This window comes from Pseudonaja textilis, chromosome 11 (genome assembly GCF_049901715.1).
Source record: "Pseudonaja textilis isolate UNSWEBS1 chromosome 11, rPseTex1.2, whole genome shotgun sequence".
Classification (NCBI taxonomy): Eukaryota; Metazoa; Chordata; class Lepidosauria; order Squamata; family Elapidae; genus Pseudonaja; species Pseudonaja textilis.
The window spans coordinates 14,917,948-14,935,607 of record NC_142000.1 but is presented as its reverse complement, the minus strand read 5'-3'; the positions used below and the strand labels follow the sequence as shown (position 1 = coordinate 14,935,607).

Sequence of the window (17,660 nt, the reverse complement as noted above, 5' to 3'; positions counted from 1 at the left end):
TGTTTTGAGAAGTTGTGTGTGCTGCATCACTTGGGGTTCTAAAGAAGAGATTGGACAACCATTTGTCTGAAGTGGTATAAGATCTCCTGTCAGAGCAGGAGATTGGACCAGAAAACCTCAACAGTCCCTTCCAGCTCTCTTGTTCTGTTATCTCTTTTTCTATCTATATCTCTATCATTTCCATGCCTTTCTCTTCCAAACCACAACAAGGTAATCGACCAATAATTCTGCCCTAAATGCTGTGCCAATAATTTCCAATTAAACTTCGTTTTTTTCTCTCCTTCCCTCCTCTGATATTTTCCTTCGTTCTCTTTTCCCTAGGTACAGAACCTATTTATGCCACTCACACATTCTTCTGTACGCTCCTCTTCATGCTGCATAAGCTTGTACACTTGTTATTAAACCACTGATGGACTTCTTTATCCAATAACCCTCAGCCAAATGGATGAGACCACGACGAGAACAAAATGAACAAGGCAACAACCCTCAACAAGAACTACAGTCTTAAAAGATGGACAGAGAAAGACTGGAAAGGAAGCATGACACATCCCACAGGGGAAGGGAAAAGCATATTTTTGGGGACATTACATGAAAGGCTTGTCACCTGACATGATAAATTTAGTTTTAAGATCCTGTGGCATCAATGCCCTATTTCACACAAGATAGCTATAATTTTATCTTTTCCTTTTGCAATTGTTTTCTTTTTTTAAAAAAAAAATCTTTCCTCTGGTAATTAATTTTGCACGAACTGTTGAACAGGAAGAGGCAAAGCTCTCCTGAAGGAAGGTTCTTTTTTTTTTTTAATAGATACTTGTGGTTAGGAATATTATTATTATCATTGCCTCCCTCTCCGCACTCCTTTTTAAATTATTTCTTTTTGAAAACATTGATTTTAAAAAAAGGCACATGTTACCGTGATGGCTATTCACTGTCAATAATATTTATTTTTAAATAGAAAAAAAAATAAAAGATTGGAAACAAGGTAAGACATTTGTTTATAAACTGTATTGTATATTGCTGAATAACAGTTGAATAATAAAAAAAATGGAGATTTTGAAATAAGTTTTTTTTTTTTAAACCAAGATCTGAAATGCCACCTTTTCACTCTGATATTGGTTTTCTAGAAGAACAAAAATTGCTACAGGATTTTTCCTCTTTTTATGGGGGGAGGGGCTTAGTAGTGGTAGCTTGTTCTTGGGCAGAGTGTAATAAATCAGTGATTGTGGGTCAGGACCATGGAGAATTCCTAGGCTTGCAGGCTGAATATAGCTGGCTAATAAGGCAGGAATTTGGCTCAACATCTGGATTGATCATTACAGAAATAGATTATATCTCTCCAGAGGTGGTTTTTGACCCATAACAACTTGTTTCTGCGCTCTGCAACAGACCGCCATTTGCATTTTCTGTTCCAAATTATCTTGAACTTCCTTTCATATTTGCTCGTAGCTAATGCATTTGATCTTCCTACAAGGGATGCAACTGTTCGCCCATTTGATTGCTGCATTGTGAAGATTGAATGAACAGATCTCACCCAGCTGATAGAGTGATTTCAGTTTCAAAAACATGTTTTTATTCTTTTGTTAAAGACACCCAGTACTCCCAGCCCTTGACAAGTCCTTACGTCACTAAGTGCTCTTTGAACACGTTGTGTTTGAAACCACAGAAAGAGTCACTGGTATAAACCACTTCTGTCCTGTGAATCCTTCTAATATTCCTTGACAATCCCTTTGATTGGGAAATTGTGAAGGCTACTAACCCACAATGCTTCAGCTCTTGGATTGTGGCTAAAATCAGAGTGATTTGGAGGTGGCAGTAACTGTGAGACTGGCTCCCACAAAAGACACTGAGTTTAGACTCACAGAATAAGCCCCAGTGATTCACACTCTGACCTGAACCCTAAAATAAAACCCTTAGTAAGACCACACCCGGAATACCAGATCCAGTTTTGCTCCCCCTGTTACAAAAAGGATGTCGAGACTTTGGAAAAAGTGAAAAGAAGAGCAACTAAGATGATTCAAAACCTGGAGACTATAACAGACGAAGAACAATTGCAGGATTTGGGTATGGCTAGACTAGAGAAAAGGAAGACTAGGGGTATTCCAGGTGGGGAGGGGGAGGGGCTGCCACAAAGAAGGGGTGAACTTACTTTCCAAAAGCACCAGGGGGCAGGACAAGAAACCATGGGTGGAAACTAATCAAGGAGAGAAGCAACCTGGAACTAAGGAGAAGTTTCTTAACAGTGAGAACAATTAACCAGTGGAATAGTTTGTCTTCACAAGTTGTGAGTCCTTCATCACTGGAGATTTTAAAGAAGAGACTGGACAGCCATTTGTCTGAGATCTGGTTCTCCTGGCTGAACAGAAAGTTGGACTGGAAGACCTCCAAGATCCCTTCCAGATCCCTTCCAGATCTCTTCTCTTCTCTTCTCTTCTCTTCTCTTCTCTTCTCTTCTCTTCTCTTCTCTTCTCTTCTCTTCCCTTCCCTTCCCTTCCCTTCCCTTATTCTATTCTATTCTATTCTATTCTATTCTATTCTATTCTATTCTATTCTATTCTATTCTATTCTAGGGCACATATAGAATCTGGAAAGTCACTTCAGAACTTCATGCTCCCATGCAATAAATGACTGTTTGCTTACTAGCACTATGCTTCAGCCAACAGGTAAGAGTTGATATGAAGGTAAACCTTTTGCTATGTCCTTAAAATCTTAATGGGGAAGATTTATGGGGGGAAGGTTGTTGTTTGTTTATTTCTAGCAACCAGATGGTCTCCCGAGGCCCTTAGTCCTCTCAATCCAATCTACCCTTTCAAATTACAGGTTCTGGATGAATGCTGATTTGATCCACATTTTCTGAAAAGAATCACATGGCTTGATCTGAATAAATTGTCCTTGACTTTCTATTTTCTCTCTGCATTTACATTCTACATATTAGTCACAGAGTCAATTATCTGCACAAGGAATTGACATCAATTAAAAGGTTTTGTGTGTGTGCTGGAAAACCATATGTAATAATTGGGGGAGGGGCTCCATCCCTCTCCTACCCTCACGCCCTGCTGAGCTTTTAATCATATTAGTAGAGCAGAAGGATATGGAGGTATAAATCCAAGGCAGTGAGGGGATGTGTGTTTATGTGTGCCTGCGTGGAAAAAAAAAAGAACAATAAACACATCAGAATTCAGCTGTAATGTGGAGAATATAACTGTGGTGTCAAAAAAAAAAAAAGAACAAGGAGAAGGTTGGAGTGATCAGCAAAAGTGGAAGCAGGGAAGGTTTCTATCCTTGGTCATCTGTGAGCATGTCTAGATAAAAGAATTGGATCCAATGAATTAGGTACGGTCATTCTATCTGAACCTGTGGAAAGCCATCACCTATCAATGGTAGTAATATTAAATTTTTAAAATCCTAGATTTAAACCATGTAACGAGATAGGTGAAAATAAGATGGATTGCTTGGCCTAATATTGACACGTATGTTAAAAATGGACTTATGTGACCAAACATCATTGAAAGGATCCCTTTGTAGGATTCATTCACGGGCACAAATCTTGAGCAACCAAGCTTCATCTTATTCACTCTGCACAGGTAGCTTTGCTTTTAGTTTTAATTGCAGGAATTTGGGAATAAACATTCTTTGAGAATATTTAATTGGCCTTATCACTACAGAATCTCACAATATTCAAACTGAACAGTCTCTTCTTGGCTTTGAAAGAAGAATCTTCTGGTATTTCCTAACCACAAGCAACCCGCTAACTGGTCAACTCATGACATCCACCATTCAGAAATACCATTGAATTGACCAATGGAATAATGGAATCTTCAAAGAGTCTGCTGATTCATGGATTTTAATAACCAATAACTTAGACTTATATATCACTTCACAGTGCTTTACAGCCCTCTCTACGCAGTTTACAGAGTCAGCATAATTGCCCTCAACAAACTGGATCCTCATTTTACCCACCTCAGAAGGATGGAAGGTTGGTCAACCTTGAACTTGGTGAGATTTCAACCACCAAAATGCAGGCAGCCAGCAGTCAGCAGAAGTGGCCTGCAGTACTGCATTCTAACCACTGTGCCACCATGGCTCATGAACATATTAAAAGCAGAAACAACAGGAATGTAAAAGCTTCTTTTAATTAATAAAAAAACAAGCATAGCTTCTTTAAAAGCCCAATTAACTACAGTACATCAACTCATTAAAGCAGCCTGGTCTTTTTTTTTTTTTAGGATTACAGGAAAAAGACAAAGTGCCTCCCCTCCCCCAATGACTGCTTTAATGAGACTTTGGCAAAGTTCATTATTCTCTGTCACAGAAATTCAAGTAGTTACTATTGCAAGTCTCCCGCAATTTATTATTTCATTAAAAAAGAGGAACCGAAAAATATGATGGGATCAAACAAGAAAAAAAAATCAATGTCTTAATTAATGCATCTAGCCAAGACAGATTAGTGGAGCTTAACTGGGAGAATATTAATTCCCAAGTGCAGAGCGCTCATTTAAAATTGCAAGAGCAGTCACAGCCGGGTAAAAAGTAATGATGTCTCAAGCAAATTTAAGTACTTTGCAGTTGATACTATCTTAGTAAAATCAGTAAAACTCTGGATAGAATTCTATGCGTGTTTGCTCAGAAGTAGACCTCAAAGCATTTAGTCACTGTTGTCAGGATTTTAAGTAATGCATCCATCAAGTTCCTCAAAGAACAGTTTTTTTGGATACATCATATATATTGGCACAAACTGGTGAAAGACGACTCTGAGGTTTCCCGCGGCTTTCACCTAATTAAAAAGTAAAAGATTTCCCTTTCTTCCCCACCCCTCAAGTCACTTGTCACAATGTCCAATCCAGATTCTGGGCGGTTGCTGGGTTACTGGCTCCTCCTCTGGCCAGCCACCTGTGAGAATGTCCTTGGTTCCCAGAGGAAACTTTATTGTTATGGTTACTAAACCTTATCTAAGTATTTTCCCCCTCCCACTGCTGTGTGGCAACCCTGAAGCCTCCAAGGTGACTTCGGCTGGGCTCACTTCAGGGTTGACAACTATCTAGAAAGATAACAATAAAGAAGAGAACTTGCTGCACATTTTATAGAAGAGGATATGTGTAGCTCAGGGTTGAATTGTGGGATTCTTGGCTGCTACTCTCTTGCAGACATTTCATTACCAAACTAGATAATATCATTAGCGTTCGGTGCTAGCACTGATGATGCTCCCTGGTTGGGTAATGAAATGTCTGCAAGAAAATAAACAAGCTCAGGCAGCCGATCTGAGCATCAAGGACCATGCACAGAATTGGTGCAATTTTAGAAAGGGTTACTGCAATTTATTTATCTATTTATCACATTCTTGGAACCTCCTACAGACCTCACTGAGTGGCTCTGGGGGTTTTCAATAAAATATGAAAACACACACACACACACAAAAACATGCCAAGAGTCTTTCCCAGCAGTGGACTATTTATGGTCATTCCTAGGAGAACCTAGATTTGTTTTTTACACAATCTGTAAATGTTAAAAATTAAAAGGATGCAGAGACAATGAAAACAATGTTTAAAAAGTTAATTAAACGACAGAGAGGCTTTCAGGATGCGAACCAGTCCCAGGGCTGCATCATACCTCTCCATATGTCCCACGCAAGGCTGCAGAGCCATGTTTTCACACCTTTCCAGAAGGCAGGGGATCATTATACCTTTATACAGGGAGTCCTTAACTTACAACCACAACTGAGCCCAAAATTTCTATTGCTAAGTGAGACATTCGTTATGTGAATTTTGCTCCATTTTACAATGTTGTACCACAGTTGTTTTATACTGCAGTTGTTAAATTAGCAACATGGTTGTTAAATGATTCCAGTTTCCTCATTGACTTTGCTTGTCAGAAGGTCGTAAAAGGGGATCACAAGACCCTGGGACATTGCAAGGTCATAAATATGAGTCAGTTGCCAAGTGTGTGCCAAGAGCACGCTTAAGAGTACTGTGGTGTTGGTCACCACGCTATAAAAAAGATGTTGAGACTCTAGAAAGAGTGCAGAGAAGAGCAACCAAGATGATTAGGGGACTGGAGGCTAAAACATATGATGAACAATTGCAGGAACTGGGCCTGGCTAGTCTAGAGAAGAGAAGGACCAGGGGAGACATGAGAGCAGTCTTCCAATATTGGAGGGGCTGCCACAGAGATAAAGGGGTCAGGCTATTTTCCAAAGCACCTGAAGGCCAGACAGGGAACAATGGGTGGAAACTGAACAAAGGAGAGATTCAACCTGGAAATAAAGAGAAATTTTCTGACAGTGAGAACAACCAACCAATGGAACAGAAATTGCCCTCGGAAGTTGTGGGAGCTTTCATCACTGGAGGCTTTTAAGAAGAGACTGGACTACCATCTGTCAAAAACGGTGTAGGGATTCCTGCTTAGGTGGGGGGTTGGACTAAATGACCTACAAGGTCCCTTCCAACTCTGTTAATCTGTATCTGTATCTAATCTGTATCTGCCTGAATTTTGATCACATGACCATGGAGATGCAGCAACAGTCATAAGTGTGAAAAATGACAAAAATGGTCACTTTTTTTCAGTGCCTTTCGAGTTTTGAACCGTCAGTAGATGAACTGTTGTAAGTTGAAGACGACCTGTATACTAACATATAAACACTCATTATTCCATTATTTTTCATCTTTTATTGCTGCATTCGGGAGGCCACTCGACTGCCTGCAGATCAAGCAGAAGACAAATGCATCGCAGACACGATAACCTGACTACCAAATTTTTGCTGCCTTTTGGATCTTTAAGGCATTTTCTCCTTTCAGGGGAAATTTAGTCTTGAGTCTTCCTCATCCCCTCCCCACAAATTATGCAATGGTTCCTTTACGCCAACATTTCCCTTCAGATTGTGGGGAACAGCAGACAACGAGCGCTTAGCAAATTGTGCCCATGGTGTGTTTGTCTCAATTTAAAGTCAGACAGAGTAATAACTATACCAGGCAATGATCCAGAACGAGGAGTGCTGGTAGTGACTATTGATCACTCTTTTGGAAAACAAGGAAGCTTGGAGCTTTCTGGAGAGACAGAACATGGTCGGCTGCCAAAGGAAGCATGAGCTAAAAAAAGGCAAAGGGCGTCTCTCTTTTCAATTTCCCCTGTTGAGAGCATGACTGTTTCCGTGTAGGTCACCTGAGCCAGGTGAGCTGAAACAAGAGCTAGGAAACTCCAAATCTGAAGACATCCAAATACGTCTTCACAGGAAAAACAAGGAGGTAAATTAGGCAGGCTTCCCAGCCAGATCAGGCTGATTTTTTTGGCCTAAAGGAGGAAAAAGGGTACAGGACCGTCTCCAAGAAGATGTCCTACAAGGTCACCAATGTGTATGGTTGTAGAACATGAGGATGGAAGAGGATGGATAATGGATAAATAGTTATAAATGGCCGGTAGAAGCCTTGATGCTGTCATGCACACTGCGGTGCAAAGTAAAAATAAATAAATTTCACAGGGTTCGATGCGTTTTTCAGCCACATATTTAACTTGTGGCTGGAAATGATCCCAGAATTGTGGTTGTATGTGGTGGAAGTTGTTCAGTGGGTCACCACATTGCTGTGCCTGATGTTACTTTTTTACAGCAGCAGCAGCAGACTTTAAGCAAACGCTACAGTCATTATGCAAACTCATATTCACCTAAGGATGTTTTTGATGGAAACCAGAAGTAAATGCCAGAAACTGTCAAAATCACAGTCATATGATGCTACAAATTGCCATAAATCAGTGGAGGTATGCTACTGGTTCAGACCGGTTCAGCTGAACTGGTTGTAAAAACAGCCTCCAAGGATCAGCTGAGAGGAGGGGAAAAAAATCCTCCGACAATCAGCTGAGAGGAAAAAGGAAAGCGCATGATCGGCCCTCCCACCAGCCCCTGCGCTTTTCTCCTCTTTCTCCTCTCAGCTGATTGACGCTGCAGGTCATAGCTGGTATGGGGAGAGCTGCATGCCGGCATTAGGCAAAGCACGGCCACGAAGCCACGGACACCGAACCAGTGGTAAAACCATTTGAATCCCACCACTGCCACAAATGTGATTCAGCTGCTAAGAATAGAATAGAATAGAATAGAATAGAATAGAATAGAATAGAATAGAATAGAATAGAATAGAAATAATGGAATGGAGTAGAGTGGAATAGAAATAATGGAATGGAATGGAATGGAATGGAGTAGAATAGAATAGAATAGAATAGAATAGAATAGAATAGAATAGAATAGAATAGAATAGAATAGAATAGAAATAATGGAGTGGAGTGGAGTGGAATAGAAATAATGGAATGGAATGCAGTGGAATGCAATGGAATGCAATGGAATGGAATAGAATAGAATAGAATAGAATAGAATAGAATAGAATAGAATAGAATAGAATAGAATAGAATAAGAGAAGATTAGAGAATAGAATCTTTATTGTCACTTTAAAATGACACTGATCAGCATACATTAAAATAAAATTTTGTTGAATTCAGCTCTTAAAAGATAACCATAATGCATAGTCCCACACAAACACACATATATGACACAGAGAAACATCACAGTGTAATTCAAATGTATACATATACACGGCGAAAAGAAAGAATGCTGCAAGTTTCAAGACGGATGGCATCAGCACTCAAAATGTAATGACATGACTACAGGGGCCAGGTGTGGCCATCAGAACTTCTAAAACAGGTCATAATTTGCTCTGGGGAGGACTGTCATAACTTCAAGCAGTCGTTAAGCAAGGATGACCTTGGGGAGATGAATTTTAACTTTCCTAAATATTCCTGAATTTTAATTTTCTTAAAAACCAGTATATGAGCAGGTAAATATGCATCAGCAGAACTGTCGTCTTCCCAGGCCTCACTGGCTAGGAAACATCAGACACTGCAAATCCAAAGACTTCAGTGCCTTTCTTCACCCATTCTAAAAAATAAAATAAAATAAAAGGTCCGCCGTTGGGTTCCAAACCCCATAAAACTCAGAACTTTCATCAAAGGAAAACATATCCCATTAGCCTCCTCTTCTGCAGAAACCAGAGGTTTGTCAACACGATCATAAATGTGCATGGGCAATTCCAGCAAGTTTTGGGATCATTACCCAGGGTTAATTTAAAACTTCATCACTGCAGTGCGGCACAGCCGAGACCCCAAGCAGAAGCGCATCGCCGTGAAAAGGCCAGTCCGTGCCTCGCTCGATTTGGCACCCAAATATGCAGCTGCCGGTGGCTTTTGCAGAAAGGCAGGGAGGAAGAAAATAAAAAGATTTGTCGCCAGCAACCCCAGTGCCATTTAAGTCATGAATCTGAAAGCGCGGGAGCTGCTCACCTGGACATGCCTTCCCACGAGACAGGCTGTGTGTAGGAAGGGAAGGATGCAATAAAACTTGATATTTGGAATTATTTCGTTCCCTGGAATGGGTCTGGCTGAGATTATAGACTTCTGGTTCGCCTGCAGCTTGTCGGTGGGAAGAGACTTCCGTTTGCTGACCTTCAGATTAGGTGTGGGGAGGATGGGGAGGGGCTGAAATCCAATATAGCTAAATGGGGGGGGGGGAGGTTAGCATATGAGAAATGTTGAACAGAAGGGCTGTAGGCCTTCTTAGACCATGCACTGCACAGACAAGATAATAATCCACTGATAATAGGATTTCTTCAGTAGGCCAGGCAGGGGAAGAAGATAAATCTGGATTTTCTGGTTAAATAATCTGCTGTAGACTGGAAATTATTTCAGACTCCTAATTCTATAGAAATTGCAATAACAACGCGATTCTTTTCTGCCGGCTTTCCTCCCGCCCAACCCTCCCCACACACACACACCTATAAATTATATGGCGTGGAAGTAACTACAGAAAAACGGCAAATAGCCCTGAAAACTAATTCCTAGGCTCAACATATTTCCACTGAAACCATATATATATTTTTTTTACAGAAGGCTGTATTTGCTGAAGCGCTAGTGGTGGAGGAGAAGGTGGATTTCATAAGCTTGCCATCTGCTCACCTCCACAGCAGAGTTATGAAAAGAGCTAATCCGCATACAAGGTATGCATAAATGGGAGGGTGGGAGAGGAGGAGGAGGAGGAGGAGGAGGAGGAGGAGGAGGAGGAGGAGACCCCAAAACTGATTTTTTTTTTCCCACAGCAACTGAATATTCTTAGGTCAATGGTGAGTTTGAACCTTACGCCCCTCCGTCCCTCAAGAGCAATACACTGGCAGTGTTTAGCTTTCCTTGCAATTCATTTGACTTAATCATTAACTGCGACGCAGCTATGAGTGATTCCCACTGGTAAATCACTTAACACCTTTCATTCCCCCATAATTGGAGTCCAGTGAAGTGGGTAATGCAAAGGGATCTAAAAGCAGATTTAAACTGTCCTTGCAACATGCATTATGCCTGCTATCAAAAGACTGGCCACGGGCAACGTCAACTTTCAATACCTGGCCCAAGAAAGAGGAGGTTAGGAATGCTGTCCGTTTCTGGAAGAAAAATAAATAAATTCACAGCTCAGGAATAAAATGGATTTTCGCTTCTTTTTTCCGACACCAAAGAAATTTGGTTTGGGGATTAAGGAGATGAACTATTCCTCCATTGAAGAGAGAGACTTAACCGCTTTGCCAGTCAAAAATCCTTGGCAGCGAGGTTGACATTTTGAATGTATTTTGCCAGGTTTACAAATGTTTCTTGGGCTCAGCAGACCAAGAAGAGAAACATGCCAAAATTGATTAGGAACGAGAACACCATCACTGAAAATCAGAGGGAGTCATGTTTGCAGCGTTTTAGCTCTGGGGATACCTTTTGGGGGAAAAATGCTGTCGACGCAATAAAATCAGCGTTGGTTTCTGACACTTGAATTATACCATGATAGCAATAGCCCTTACATTTATACACCGCTCTATAATGCTTTACAGCCCTTAAGCACAGGGGTGGGATTCAAATTTTTTAATAACCGGTTTGATGGGTGTGGCTAGGTGGGTGTGACCATGTGACTGGGTGGATGTGACTTTTTTCTTTTTTTTGCAGGGACAACCCCTCCCCATTTTTTGCCTCTGTTTTTGGGCACGATTTGCCGGTTCTCCGAATTGCGCAGAATCATAACAACCAGGTCTACAGAACCAGCTCAAACCGGTAGAATTCCACCCCTGCTAAAGCAGTTTACAAAGTCAGCATGCTGCCCCCAATAATCTAGGTCCTCATTTTACCAACTTCGGAATGATTGAAGGCTGAGTCAACCTTGAGATGGTTAGGATCAAACTTTTGGCTGTGGGCAAAGTCAGCCAGCAATACTGCATTCTAACCACTGTGCCGCCACGGATCTTATGATGCCTATGTTTTGATGACTGCCAGGTTTTGGACGAATGTGTATGGAGGTTCTCAATCATCCAGGTCATGGTTGTCCCAAAAGTGCTTTTTCAAAAGGCAACTGGACTTTCTTGGTTATTTTTTTTTCCTTGAAAACGTTTCGCTTCTCATCCAAGAAGCTTCTTTGGTTCTGGCTGAATGGCGGAGAATGGAAGGATTTATATTCTTTTGAAAGAAAGACAGTCCAGTTGCCTTTTGAAAAGTACCTTTGGGACAAGTTTTACATGACTTTCTTTACAAAGCCTTCTTCCTAGACTCTGTCAAGTACCGGAACTGTCTTTGGTTCTGATTCTTTTCTTTATGGAATTAAGTGATGTCAGAACAAAGATACATTGAACTAAATATTTTATATTTTGAACTAAACCCACCTCTTCAGAATTGGCCTCTAATTTATTAGTGTTTTTCTAATTTATTAGCGTATTTCTAATATATTCTCAGGAAAGAACAGAGCACCTGTGAAAATGTTAAGATGAAGTTGCAAACACAGCTTCCAGATGTGTTAATTTAAACTTTTCAGAACTGAAATTGTGATTATTACCAAAATTTACAAGTGCTAATTACTGAATATTTATGAAACCTAGAGTGTTTTGAAAGAAATAGCCATTCAATGGACAATAGCTAGTTTGCTCTACCGAGCTTCTTTTGGCTAAGTTGAGGTAGCATTCTTGGAGTTATTTAGACTGAATTTTCCAGATTGGTGGTAGGTATAAATCACTCTCCAGATGTTATTTGGGCAATAACTCCCATTGTTCTTTACTAAGAGTCATGTTATGTATAGCCATAGGGGAGTTAACTTCAACAACATCTGGAGGACCATATACAAGAACCAACAAGACTTAAAAGCACATACACAGAAGACTCCAAGTCTTGTGTTTCCTTTGGTTTTATATATTCCAAAGCATCCATTGTTTGCACACTAGAAGCCCTTATCTGGATTTGTAAAAAAAACAAAAGCAAAATATAATTCCTTGCTAAAACATTATGTTAAATTGCTCTCTTCTTCCTCTGCACTGAACCTCAGAGTTGGCTAATATAATTTTCTTCCTACAGCATTGCAATATTAAATGCCATAATTTCAGCTGATCTCTTTCTATAGCCTATTTAGCTTCAATAATTAGAATGATTTATAAGGTCAACCCAAAGACTTTAGGGATTAAGTGAATCACTTCGGTGCTCTTGAACTTGCAATATCAAGGGAGAAAAGAGAAATCGACATCCAATAATTGGTGAATAACTTAATCCAGCCCAGAAATCAAATGCTGCAATTATTGTTAGGAAAACTGCTTGATGTATGATTCTTATTGTCATTGTTAGTAATAGTGTTCATCTTTGGTCTGGAGAAATCAAAAATATTTTCTCTTGGAGAAGCCCAGGTTCCAATCTCTACACAAAGCATATGAGATGATTTTAGAATAAGAAGACTCTTTCAATTAGAATTGAATCTGTTCCTCAAAATTACTATCCTCAAAATTTCATCCAGTACCAGAGAATTTTCAAGCTTCCTTTGAAGTTTAGTAGATAGTAGGATATGGACCATCCAAAATCTAATACTAAAAAAACCTTTTCTGTGAAGAAATCTGAAATCCAATGGATTGTAAGTGGATATATAAAGATAAGGATATAAAGATTATAGCCTGCAGTCTCTTTTGTCTGGACTGCTTTGAGTTTGTATCCATGACAGATAAGTCTGTAGTAGTTTACACAGCTTTTAGGATCGTTACCAGATTAGAGGATTACCGTTACAAAGGATTTATTAAAAGAAGGTGGGAATCTGTCTCATTCTGTGTTCAAGATACAGTAAGGTAGCTTAATAAACTCTGGTACACTTTGATGGAAGGAATATCTAAATAGGAGGGCTTTCTTGGACATATTTTAACACTATTTTTATGCTTCTTTTAGGTCTGGTTTGTGGTCGTGGCTCTTTCAGCATAAATTATGGTGATGTCCAAAGGAGATTCTTAGTAACTGCAATCAGACATGATTTGTATAGTTGAGGTTCTTTACTGAAACTCAATAAACTTGAAATTTGTACAGTTGAGTTCCTATTATCATCTTTGATATTTTTTTCTCTTCCTTTCTTCATTATTTCTCTATTTTCCCTTATTTTGCTCCTTTACCTCCTTCTCTTCCCTTTTTATCCATTTATCTCCTTTCCTTCCCTTCGCTCCTCTTCACTTCCCAAACACTTCATCATCTTTTGAAGAGACATATAATAAAAGAATAAGCCAATCTCAATCCAATTGAAATTCCTAAACAATCTAAGACCATTGTTTCTGGTCTGTGGTCCCAAAATCATGAATTATGAAATACACAATACTTAAGTTCTGATTTTTTTAAGCAAATTGTTATCAATCAGGCCACATCAGCTTTGGTCTTCAATGTGTTTTAAAATGTATCTTCTTTTCTCATATCCATCCTTGGTTCCTGGATTTTTGCAGAAGTTTAAGTAACCTATAACCAGTGCATTTCTGTTTGGGCGGTGTCCAATTATTTGTTCAATTTCCAAAACTTATCACACTCTGCCCTCTAGTGCAAAAGTACAACGGTTACAAGTTAAAACCCATGAACATTAAGCTCTGCTTAAAGACAAATGAAAAATGAGAAACAGAAATACGGACAGTGTTCCATTTTCAGAAAAAGAGGCAAAATGCCTATATAACACCATTTTAGCCCGATTTTCAATTCTGAGGGCAAGACTGTGGACAAGTGGCATCCTTAAAATGGCAAAATCCTGCCTTTTGTGGACTTTATGTTGTATGGAATAAAATGTTTGTGGCTTTTGTAGACACATTCACCTGCATTGCTGTGACAAATTCAAAGTATGTAGCCATAAATACTGATATTCAGCCCTGAATTAAAAATCAAGTTCAGAACCACTCCACAAAGTCCATTTCCTTTTTTCCATGAAGGCTTTGTATACAGTATTTGTAACAGATGACTTCTCTTGCTTTCCATCTTGTTATGAATGGAACCTTGATTTTATTACTGTATTTAATCCACTAGAGATAGAATATTGGATTTTGTCTCCCCCGTTAAACATGAGCCCTCTGCATGAGTCCATGAATTTTTTAATTTTATTTTTATTCATTTTATTTTACATTATTTTATTTTGCATCTCCCTCAGGCAGGGACTGTGGGCAGTATAAAAGGATTAAAATATTTTAAAAATACATAAATATTTTAAAAAAATTAGAAAGTGACAATGATGATGAAACACTGCAAAAATTAATTAAAAAGGGAAGGGAGGGTGTTCCCACAGTTGAATGCTCCTCTTAGGCTCCCCACATGAGATCCATGTTTTAACTCCTTTTCGGAAGGCTAGGAGAATGGAGCCAGCCATGGGGAGAATATTCCCTAAAGTGGACACCTAACATCAAAAACATCGTCAAGAAAGGCCAACAAAGAATGTTCTTTCTGCGCCAACTCAGAAAGCTCAAACTGCCCAAGGAGCTGCTGATCCAGTTCTACAGAGGAATGATTGAGTCTGTCATCTGCACCTCTGTAACTGTCTGGTTTGGTTCTGCAACCCAACAAGACAGACACAGACTCCAGAGAGTAATTAGGACGGCAGAAAAAACAATTGCTACCAACACTGGAGGTTTTTAAGAAGAGATCGGACAACTGTTTTTCTCAAATGGTATAGGGTTTCCTGCTTGAGCAGTGGGTTGGACTAGATGACCTCCAAGGTCCCTTCCAACTCTTATTCTCTTATTCATCTCTCCTCAAAAAAAGCAAAAACCCTTAAGAAAAACTCAACTGGAGCACCAGCTAACTCTTTTTAGTGCTTCCTCTTTTGACCATTCAAAGGATGGTGGCCACTTCTAGAGGAGAAGTTAAAGGATGAAGCCAGCAACGATGAAGACGTGGCCTACAGTATTTTTTTCACTATTGTGTCCGTCAAGAAAGCAAGAATTTTCAGATTGAGATTTTCTTGGCAGATACAAGCTCTGGGTTTGCCTACCGCTATCCAATATCTGATGCTTGTGTGAGTGACAATAAAGACCTTGCATTTATTTTCTGACCGTGCTTCATCTCTCGCGTGGAATAATCCCCAGGGAAAGAGAAGACGACATTTAAGCATCCTTCATCCCATGATAAATTCTAGCTCATCTGGAAAAGAATGAAGATGTGAAATTGCTGGAAGAGATTGGCTTTCCCCAGGCACCAATTTAGTCTGGATCATTGGATTTACAGCCTGGTATTGCCAATACTGATTTGACTGCTAATGCCTTAAATGCTTCACAAATTATGACATAAATCCAATGAAGGAGCACTCATATGACTCCAAAGACCAATCTCACTTATCTTGATTTTCCATTCATGAAAAATGCGGCTGTTCTTAACGGAGGCAGCCATTCAAGGGGTTAGATCAAATTAAAAGGCAAAGGAACAAATCGATTGCAGCAGATTTTTGGGGTGGTAGTGAGTAGCAAAACGTGGGACAGAATTCTGAAAGAGATTTTAAAGGGGGAGACGGATGGATTGACCTCTCATATGACAATAAAACCTGGTCTTTTCCAGGGGTTACTCTGGAGGACATTAACCAATACTTCATTCTGGATTTACAAGCAATCAAACAAAATGTACCCTTTTCCAGGAGTCTGTCATCTACACCTCTATAACTGTCTGGTTTGGTTCTGCAACCCAACAAGACAGACACAGACTTCAGAGAGTAACTAGGACTGCAGAAAAAACAATTGCTACCAGCCTGCCTTCCATTGAGGACCTGTATACTACATGAGTCCAAAAAAGGGCCGTGAAAATATCTACAGACCCCTCACATCCTGGACATAAACTGTTTCAACTCCTTCCCTCAAAACAACACTATAGAGCACTGCACACCAGAACAACTAGACACAAGGACAGTGTTTTCCCAACGCCATCCAACAGTGTTCAACTATTCAACTGTATGACTGCAACTTTGTTGCTTGTATTCTTACGATTTGTATGGACTGATTCCTAGTATGATTTGATTGCTTATTGTACCCTATGACTATTATTAAGTGTTGTACCTGATGATTCTTGACTCTTGACAAATGTATCTTTTTTTTTTTCTTTATGTACACTGAGAGCATTTGCACCAAGACAAATTCCTTGTGTGTCCAATCACCTTTGGCCAATAAAGAACTCTATTCTCTTCTGAAGAAGACAAATGGGCAGCTGAATGGAGCTAGCTGAGTGTTTACTGGCTGGATGCCCTTCCTGTCACCAATGAGGAATTTTATACAGCAGATATATATTCTCATTGTGCCCAGAGAGAGAAATATCTGGCCTCTACCTAGGATTGAACTCACAGCCTCTTGATTGTGAGGTGAGAACTCCACCTCTAGACCACAGCACCACTCCTAAACTTTTACTTCCTGGGAAAACACACATTCAATAATAACACGGCAGTATTTGTTCCTCTACAAAACAACTGCAATTCTCTGTTGCTGATGCACATCTAAGCTTTTAGTGAGTGGCGCATCGACGGGAGGGTTGCAAAGGACTGGGAAGAAGGGCTTGATTTCGTAATTCCTGCAGTCTTTCTGTCGGTCTTAGCAGACAAATCTGCAAGGGATTATGGGGTCGTTAGAAAATGATGATGATGATGATGATGATGATGATGATGATGATAAGAAGAGAAAGTTTAGGATAGTATTTCTCAGCCATGGCAACTTTCAAGACCTGTGGACTTTGACTCCCAGAATTCCCCAGCCAGAATTCATGCTCAACGTCAATACGTTGTTTGCTAGCGTCACAATTATTTCAAGCAAAGCTCCTCTTTTTTCTTTTCTTTTTTTACATTTCTTTCTATTTTTCCATGCAAGCCAAAAAGAACTACTGAGTCATTTTAAACATGCAAACTTTCCCCAGATTCCTATGTAGAAATGGGAGGAAGTCGCACGTAGACACCCCACCCCCCACAAGGCTTTTCTATAGATTAAAAGGCAATGCCCATCACTGCAGCGAAAAACCAGGGCTGTTTAAAATCGTGCCCGCTTTTAAGACGCCTGGAATTCAATTCCCAGAATTCCCCAGCCAGCCAAATGTTGAGAAACAGTCCCGTAGGGCTTCTAGGGTAAAGCAGAGGTGAGGAACAATGGCCCTTCATGACTTGTGGACTTCAACTCCCAGAGTTCCTGAGCCAGCACACTGGCACTGAGAGGGAAAGGTCCCGAATTCAGGCTTTCGAAAGTCTTAACTCTCCGTCTCCGGCAAACAATTTTATCCTAAAACGCGAAAAAGCCTCACTCAGCCTGAAGAGCCACCCTCTCCCGTCCGCTTCACGAAGTAAAATGAAAGGCGCATGCGTGGCCGCCGCTCTCGGATAGGCT

The 17,660-nt window shown here is 40.0% G+C and overlaps 1 protein-coding gene across 2 annotated transcripts in view; it reads left to right on the top strand.

The window, feature by feature from the left end:
- Positions 1–704, top strand: part of VSTM2B (V-set and transmembrane domain containing 2B) — a 51,749-nt gene extending 51,045 nt beyond the window's left edge. For both annotated transcript variants that reach the window (XM_026713991.2, XM_087940657.1), the window contains exon 5: positions 322–704. In XM_026713991.2, coding sequence (XP_026569776.1) covers positions 322–410 — 89 coding nt within the window. In that variant the 3' untranslated portion in view covers positions 411–704. The remainder of the gene's footprint in view (positions 1–321) is intronic.
- Positions 705–17,660: the final 16,956 nt, after the last annotated feature.